At 51.2% G+C, this 8890-nt stretch overlaps 1 protein-coding gene across 4 annotated transcripts in view; it reads left to right on the top strand.

Annotated features, from left to right (window-relative positions):
• Positions 1-8890, top strand: part of DHX37 (DEAH-box helicase 37) — a 48646-nt gene that overhangs the window by 30758 nt on the left and 8998 nt on the right. For all 4 annotated transcript variants that reach the window (XR_002730443.2, XM_023206242.2, XM_023206230.2 and 1 more), the window contains exons 16-18: positions 3250-3361; positions 6558-6664; positions 6811-6999. Coding sequence is in view for 3 of the 4 variants with exons in the window: in XM_023206242.2 (XP_023062010.2) it covers positions 3250-3361; positions 6558-6664; positions 6811-6999 (408 nt within the window). In the remaining variant the exon portion in view is untranslated. The remainder of the gene's footprint in view (positions 1-3249; positions 3362-6557; positions 6665-6810; positions 7000-8890) is intronic.

The raw sequence follows: 8890 nt of genomic DNA, 5'->3' as shown, positions 1-8890 counted from the left end.
CTGGGATTACAGGCGTGAGCCACCGTGCCCAGCCCACTGTTTCTTTATTCCGCTACTGAGGTCAGGGCCAGCTCTTGAGTGCTGTTTGTTTTGTTAACAGCTTGATCAGGATATAATTCACATACCATAAAGTGCATAATTTTAAAGCGTACAATCCAGGAGTTTTTAGGACAGTCACAGAGTTCTGCAACCATCACCACAATCAATGTCAGAACTTCCCATCAACCCAAAAAGAAACCCCGTGGCCATTGTGGTCACCCCCCCATTCTTCCCCGCCCCAGCCTGTGGCAAGCACCAGTCCACTAGTTTGTGTCTCTAGAGATGTGCCTGTTGTGGACAGGTCAGATAAATGCAATGAAGTCATACAGGGTGTCGCCCCTCGTGTCTGGCCTCTGCCGCTCAGCACGGTAAGTTTTCGAGGCTCACCCCGGGTGGCCGGTGTCGGCACCCCGCTCCTGGCCATGGCTGAGTGATATCGCACCATATGGATGTGCCAAGCTTTGTTTGTCGGTTCATCAGCTGGTGGACGTTTGGTTGTTTTCACCTCATGGCTATTGTGGATCATGCTGCTCTGAACACTCAGGTACAAAGATGTACCTGACTCCGTTTTCATTGCTCTTGCAGTGGAACCTAAGAGAACCGCTGTGCCATGTGGTAACTCTGGGTTTAACTTACCGAGGAACCACCAAACTGTTTTCCGCAGCAGCTGCCCCATTTTACACACCTACCAGCAGTGAATGAGGGTTTCAGTTTCTTCACATCCTCACCAACACTGTTTTTTTTTTTTTTGAGATGGAGTCTCGCTCTGTCACCCAGGCTGGAGCGCAGTGGTGCAATCTCAGTTCACTGCAACCTCTGCCTCCCGGGTTCAAGCAGTTCTCCTGCCTCAGCCTCCCAAGTAGCTGGAGTGATAGGCATGCATCACCATGTCCATATAATTTTTTGGTTTGTTTGTTTTGTTTTTGAGACTGAGTCTCGCTGTTGTCAGCCTGGGCTAGAGTGCAATGGCTCAATCTCAGCTCACTGCAACCTCCGCCTCCAGGATTCCAGCAATTCTCCTTCCCCAGCCTCCCAAGTAGCTGAGATTACAGGTACCCACCAGCACGCCCAGCTAGTTTTTGTATTTTTAGTAGAGACGGGATTTCACCCTATTGGCCAGGCTGGTCTCGAACTCCTGACCTCAGGTGATTCACCTGCCTCAGCCTCCCAAAGTGCTGGGATTACAGGCATGAGCCGTGGTGCCTGGCCAATTTTTAGATTTTTGGTAGACACAGGGTTTCACCATGTTGGCCAGGTTGGTCTCGAACACCTGCCTCGGCCTCCCAAAGTGCTGGGATTATAGGCATGAACCACCGCACTTGGCCAGCACCAACACTTATTTTTAGTATTTTTGTTTTGCTGGGGTTTTTTCTGAGAGACAAGGTCTCGCTCTGTTGCTCAGGCTGGAGTTCAGTGGCACAAGTATAGCTCACTGCAGCCTCTACCGTCTGGACTCAAGCATTCTTCCTGCCTCAGCTTCCCACGTAGCTGGGAGTAGAGGCACGTGGCACTGTGCCTGGCTTCAGGTGTTTTGTTTTGTTTTAATGTGTGACCATGTCCTGTCACACAGCCCTGCCGAGGTCCTGAGAACATGTGCCCCGACCTCCCCCACCCCCACTTTTATTTATATGAAAGCTTCAGTATTTTTGAGCCTAGCTCTCCTAGTGGGTGTGAAGTAGTATCACGTTGTGGCTTTGGTTTGTTTCCCTAGTGATGGCCTCTTTTCATATGCTTACTGGCCCTTCATGCATCTTTCTAGGGAACTGCCTATTCAGATCTTTCACTCATTTTTTAATTAGGTTATTTGTCCTTTTGTTGTTGATCTGTAAGAGTTCTTTAGGCCAGGCACTGTGGCTCCTAGCACTTTGGGAGGCCAAGATGGGCAGATCACAAGGTCAGGAGTTCAAGACCACCCTGGCCAACGTAGTGAAACCCTGTCTCTACTAAAAATACAAAAATTAGCTGGGCATGGTGGCATGCACTTGTAATCCCAGCTACTTGGGAGGCTGAGGCAAGAGAATCACTTGAACCTGGGAGGCAGAGGTTGCAGTGAGCCAAGATCACGCCCCTGCACTCCAGCTTGGGTGACAGAGCAAGACTTTGTCTCAAAAAAAAAAAAAAAAAAAGGCCGGGCACGGTGGCTCAAGCCTGTAATCCCAGCACTTTGGGAGGTCGAGACGGGTGGATCACGAGGTCAGGAGATCGAGACCCTCCTGGCTAACACGGTGAAACCCCGTCTCTACTAAAAAATACAGAAATCTAGCCGGGCGAGGCTGAGGCAGGAGAATGGCATAAATCCGGGAGGCGGAGCTTGCAGTGAGCTGAGATCCGGCCACTGCACTCTAGCCTGGGCGACAGAGCGAAACTCCGTCTCAAAAAAAAAAGAAAAAGTTCTTTGTATAACCTGGATATTAGATCCTAGTCAGATGTGTCATTGACAAATATTTTCTCCTAATCCATGTGCTGTAATTGTGTGTGTGTGTGCGCGTGCGTGTATGTAATAAATAGCTTTATTGCTGTTCCTTTTGTCAGGGCTACATGTTAATCACAAAAGTAGAAAATTTAGAAAATTTACAAAGAAAACCAGTAAGAAGTAACTGTTGTTAAAGTGTAGAGTGCTATGCACCATCCCCTGTTTTAAGTACTCTACAAGGAAAAACACCTTTTCTTTTGGTTTTGAGATGGGGTCTTGCTCTATTGCCCAGGCTGGAGTACAGTGGTGCCATCTGGCTCACCGCACCCTTCGCCTCCTGGGTTCATGTGATTCTCCTGCTTCAGCCTGCCGAGTAGTTGGGACTACAGGTGCATGCCACCATGCCTGGCTAATTTTTGTATTTTTAGTAGAGATGGGATTTCCCCATGTTGGCCAGGCTGGTCTCGAACTCCAGACCTCAAGTGATCCATCTGCCCTAGCCTTCCAAAGGGCTGGGATTGCAGGCGTGGGCCACCACACCCAGCCCGTGGAATAATATCTAATTAATTTTCACCAATTCCCTACGAGGCAGCAGCAATTTGAGCTGCATTTCACAGGTGAGGAGAACGAGGCAGGAAGAGGTGAAGCACTGTGCCTGGTGTCAGGTCGGGATCCAGTCTCAGTGGCCGTGGCTGAGTTTTGCGTTTGTTGTCCTGGTTTCTCTCTGCCCAGGCTGTATTCATCTGTGGTTTTTGGTGTGAGTTTTGTGTTTATTTTCCCAATTTCTCTCTGCTCAGGCTGTATTCATCTGCGGTTTTTGGTGATTTCGAGCAGTTTCCTCCTCCAGAAATCACCCGGAGGCCTGTTGAAGACTTAATCCTTCAAATGAAGGCTCTCAACATTGAAAAGGTCAGTTGCTGCCCCCAGTCCCGCTCTGAGCCACCCCATTGGGCCACCTCCCTTTCCCTGAGGCAGGGAGCCCAGAGCTGGGCCTGCTGGTGTCTGGCCTGTGGCAGCCGCTTACACGACAGTGCATCAGTAGGTGCTCCTAGGGCTTGTGGACTCCTGTCACCGTTGCCTCTCTAATGCTGTGTCCCCCGTGGGCACCCAGGGGATGGCTGCCTGGAGTAGAGGCAGCAGGGTCCCGCACGCTGTTCGTGGACCATCCATCCGTGGGGCGTGCAGAACATGCTGCTGGCTCTTCCTGGCTGCAGCCTTCTACGACCCAGTCCTCCAGTGGAGGGGGGATCCCTCTAGGGTCACCTCCCCTCTCCCTGCTCCAGGGCAGGCTGAGCCAGGCAGTGCCCCGTGCCACGCTGCTTGCTGTCCTGTGGGCATTCAGATCACCATTTAACTGATGAGGAAACAGGCAGGGAAGTGAAGGTTTTTGTCTAGGGACACACATCTAATAAGCAGTAGAACCCACATGGTCTTCTAGTGCCTTTTAAACATCTGTGCTCACTGATTTTTCTGGATGTTAATATGTTCAAAATTATAAAAACTTTAGATACTTGAGATCATCAGGGAAAAGGTGAAGCCTGTCCCACTGTCCACCATTTGTGACCTGTGTCCCAGTTATGTTTCCAAACACATAACATCCTGTACTTTATAATTGTGGTTGTCTGAATATTGTGTGGTATTTTACAGGCTGCTTTGGGCTTTTTTCACCTAATAAAAATCATGGGTGCTGGCCGGGCATGGTGGCTCACACCGGTAATCCCAGCACTTTGGGAGACCAAGGCAGGTGGATTACTTGAGGTCAGGAATTCAAGACCAGCCTGGCCAACATGGTGAAACCCCGTCTCTACTAAAAATAAATAAATAAAAAATATTAGCTAGGGAGGCTGGGCACGGTGGCTCACGCCTGTAATCCCAGCACTTTGGAAGGCCGAGGCAGCTGGATCACGAAGTCAGGAGTTCAAGACCAGCCTGGCCAACATGGTGAAACCCTGTCTGTAGTAAAGATATAAAAAATTAGCTGGGTGTGGTGTCACACACCTGTAATCCCAGCTACTCAGGAGGCTGAGGCAGGATAATCACTTGAACCCAGGAGGCAGAGGTTGCAGTGCACTTAAATTGCACCACTGCACTCCAGCCTGGGCGACAGGGCAAGACTCCGTCTCAAAAAAAAAAAAAAAAGCCAGGCATGGTGACAGGTGCCTATAATCCCAGCTACTTGGGAGGCTGAGGCAGGAGAATCACTTAAACCTGGGAGGCAGAGGTTGCAGTGAGCCAAGATCATGCCATTGCACTCCAGACTGGGAGACAGAGCAAGACTCTCAAAAAAAAAAAAAAAAAAAAGGGCTGGGTGCGGTAGCTCACAGTACTTTGGGAGGCCGAGGCGGACAGATCACAACATCAGGAATTCGAGACCAGCCTGGCCAATATGGTGAAACCCCGTCTCTACTAAAAATACAAAAATTAGACACTACAGGTGGTGGGCACCTGTAGTCCCAGCTACTTGGGAGGCTGAGGCAGGAGAATTGCTTGAACCCAAGAGGCAGCGGTTGCAGTGAGCCGAGACTGCGCCATTGCACTCCAGCCTGGACGACATAGCAAGACTCCATCTCAAAAAAACAAGAATAAAAGAAAAATAAAAACATCATGGATGCCAAGCATGTGCTGGGCGCTCTGTATGTGTGACCTCAGGTTATCCTCCCAGCCACTCTAGGAGGGAGTTGCTAGTGTTATCACCCCATTTTCCAGATGAGGAGCCTGAGGCACGGAGACAGGCCTGATTGTGGGTCACAGGGATAAAACACGTCAGGGCTGGGCTGGGAGCTCAGTGTGGCTAGGAGCACTGTCTGGAGTGCCTCCCACACTGACATCAAGTCCCCTCTGTAGGAACTCTGCAGTGGCTTCCCCTGGCTCTTGAGTCAGCTCCAGAGCAGGTCCCCACCTGCCTTCCCCCAGTCCTGGGTTCCTAGCGTTCCCACCCTACCTGCGTGTCTGCTGTAGGCTCACCGCCCCGCCTCTAGCTTTATTGAGATAGAGTTGGCGCACCACACGGTCTCCCGTTGAAAGTGTGCGGGTCGGTAGTTTCCAGTGTGTTCACAAAGTTGTGCAAACACCACCATGGCCATTTTCATCACCCCAGAAAGAAAGCATGTCGCCTTCATCTGTCACCACCTCCCAGCTCCCTGGCCCCTGCGCCCACTCCTCTCTATGGATTTGCCAGTTTGGGACATTTCATGCAGATGGAATCCTGCAACATGTGGGCTTTGTGCCTGGCGTCTTTCCCTGAGTGTGATGTTCTCAAGGTCCATCCGTGGTGTAGCGCGTGTCGCTGCTTCATTCCTTTTCGTGGCTGAATCATAGTCCATTTTATGGATGGACCACATTTTGTTCATCCACTCCTCCATTGAGAGACACATGGGTTGCTTCCGTCTTTTGGCTATTGTGATAAATTTATTCACATTATTATTATTATTATTATTTTGAGATGGAGTCTCACTCTGTCACCCAGGCTGGAATACAGTGGCGTGATGTCAGCTCACTGAAACCCCCGCCTCTCAGGTTCAAGTGATTCTTCCATCTCAGCCTCCCAAGTAGCTGGGACTACAGGCAAGCGCCACCATGCCTGGCTATTTTTTGTCTTTTTAGTAGAGATGGGGGTTTCACCATATTGGTCAGGCTGGTCTCGAACTCCTGACCTCAGGTGATCTGCCCGCCTCAACCTCCCAAAGTGCTAGGATTACAGGCGTGAGCCACCGCACTGGGACAGTTTATTCATATTATGCCTCACTGACTACCTGTGGCCCCTCCTGGTCAAATGACACTAAGTCCTCATGAGTGTAATAGCATGCTTAAAAACAAAAACCAAAAAAAGCACCCAGTGGAGGCAAAGCACAGCCCTCAGTGCCTGGCCAGTGCTTGGGATGTGTTTTTGAGTGAATGGATGATGTGAGTGAGTGAAGGAGGCTTTGGGGTTCCATTGGGACCTGGCCTTTGAGGGTGCCCCAGCCCCCTGTGTCCCCACTGGCATGAGCTGAACCCGGAGAGAGCGAGTGGAGGGAGTGCCTGCCACAGATGGAGCAGGAGCACCGGACTTGCTTCTTGGCATTCACCGTGTCCCTGCCGTGTCTCCTCGTGTCGCGTGTCCCAGGTCATCAACTTCCCCTTCCCGACGCCCCCCTCCGTGGAAGCCCTTCTTGCCGCCGAGGAGCTGTTGATCGCACTGGGTGCCCTGCAACCACCCCAGAAAGCAGAAAGGTAGGACCGAGAGATGCAGGACCCAGTTCCTGTCCTGTTCGGGGCCCTCTCTCCCCTTTGCTGGGCCTGAGCCGCCTCAAGCGTGGGGCCTCCCAGCTCTGGCTCCAGAGCTCCTCTCAGGGCACTGCCACCACCTCCATCTCCAGGGTGAAGCAACTGCAGAAGAACCGGCTGAGCTGCCCCATCACTGCGCTGGGCCGGACCATGGCCACGTTCCCCGTGGCCCCCCGCTACGCCAAGATGCTGGCGCTGAGCCGGCAACATGGCTGCCTGCCCTATGCCATCACCATCGTGGCCAGCATGACGGTGCGGGAGCTGTTTGAGGAGCTGGACAGGTGCGAGGTTAGCAGCTGGGTGCTCAGGGCCAAGCTCAGTCCCGACAGGGGCTCCCATCTGAGAGCCGACCTGCACCCCGGCTTCCTAGGGAATCACCGGCTTGTTGGGTGGTCTCCTGCAAGACCCTCATTCTCTCTGAACCCTTCTGTATTCTGATCTCTGCAGTGGCCGTGTTGGTCCCTGTCTGCTGCCCCTTATACATCGCGTGAAATAGACTAGGAGGTGGGGGGTCCCCCCTGATCATCAGAGGGTCATAGATTCCAGAAAAAGGACACTTTGAGTGAAACCATTTAAAACACAGACCAAAATAGGGAAAGGCAGTACCCTTGAAAAGTGCCACTAAGGCCAGGCGTGGTGGCTGACACCTGTATTCCCAGCACTTTGGGAGGCTGAGACTTGAGGTCAGGAGTTTGAGACTAGCCTGGACATGGTAAAACCCCGTCTGTATAAAAAAATACAAAAATTAGCCAGGTGTGGTGGTGCACGCCTGTAGTCCCAGCTACTCGGGAGGCTGAGACAGGAGAATCATTTGAACCCAGGAGGTAGAGGGTTGTGGTGAGCTGAGATTGCACCACTGTATTCCAGCCTGGGCAACAGGGAGACCCTTCTCTAAAAAAAGAAAAAGAAAAGTGACACTAAGACTGTGAAAGTATGTTTAGTGCATTGTGTATTTAACAAAATTTACTTACAGATTATGACTACATGCTAATTCTTAGAATGAACAATTATTTAATGATTTCCTGGCGTCCTGTGGCATAGAGATCTGCCTTTGGCAGCTTGATGATAAAAGGGGTCATTTCTGCAGAAATTGCTGGAAGCAACTTGAGTTTCTCAAGGGCTTCGTAAGTCTTCAGCGTTCACATCATTCCTCCTGAAACAGCCTTTCACGCCATCAGTTTTGAGCATCTCTGCCTCAGCTGTGAGCCAGGCTTCTGCTGCCACCGTGTCTCGTCGACTGTGAATGGTGCAGGCAGGCCCACGATGTCACTTCATTGACTCTGTGAGCCTCTGCATCTTGTGCAAAGCCTGCTGCTTGCTTCCCTTAGGGTCAGTCTGCCTGTGTTTGGACCATCTTGTCAGATGACAGAGCAGACACTAGTTGGGAAGGCAGTTAGGTGGACACTGGGGAATCTTTTGAGATTTGGATGTTTTTTTCTTTGTTTATCCTCCTCCACCTCCCCTCCCCAGTCTCACCCACCCTAACCAGGAACTTTGCTTTAGGCCACGTCACTGCATGGGCCATTCCATACCGCAGCCACTAACCGCACGTGGTCTGAGCCTGTGAAATGTGGCAATTACAGCAACAAACTGACTGAAAACCTTACTTATTTTTAATAGTGTAAATTTAAACAGCCACATGTGGCTAGTGGCCACCATATTGGCCAGTGCAGTTCCAGACCTTTCCCTGTGCTCTGCACGGACAGAGATTTACTTCGAGGAAATGAGATCAGATGGTCCTGCAGCTTGCCTTTTCTGCATCCTGTATCTTTTCAGGGTCAGTACATCTGAACTTCAAAAGCAGCTTTAGCCAGGCATGGTGGCTCACACCTGTAATCCCAGCACTTGGGATGCCGAGGCAGGCAGATGACTCGAGAGCTCAGGAGTTTGAGACCAGCCTGGCCAACACGGTGAAACCCCGTCTCTACTAAAAATAAGAAACCAGGCGTGGTGGTGGACACCTGTAATCCCAGCTGTTCGTCAGAATCCCTTGGGTAGAATAATAGGGTTCTCTGGAGAAACAGAAAGTGGTGTCCGCTTCAGTCGGGGTCTGAAGGCGCAAGAACCAGGAGCGTCAAGGGCAGGGAAGACCCAGCTCACGCAGTCAGCAGAGCCCGAAGTCATACCTCCTCTGCCTCCTTGGGCCCTCAGTGGATCGGATGTGGCCCACAC

The sequence above is a fragment of the Piliocolobus tephrosceles genome, chromosome 10 (genome assembly GCF_002776525.5).
Source record: "Piliocolobus tephrosceles isolate RC106 chromosome 10, ASM277652v3, whole genome shotgun sequence".
In the NCBI taxonomy this organism is placed as follows: domain Eukaryota; kingdom Metazoa; phylum Chordata; class Mammalia; order Primates; family Cercopithecidae; genus Piliocolobus; species Piliocolobus tephrosceles.
The sequence above is the reverse complement of the archived record's forward strand: the minus strand, read 5'-3'. Positions and strand labels throughout refer to the sequence as shown.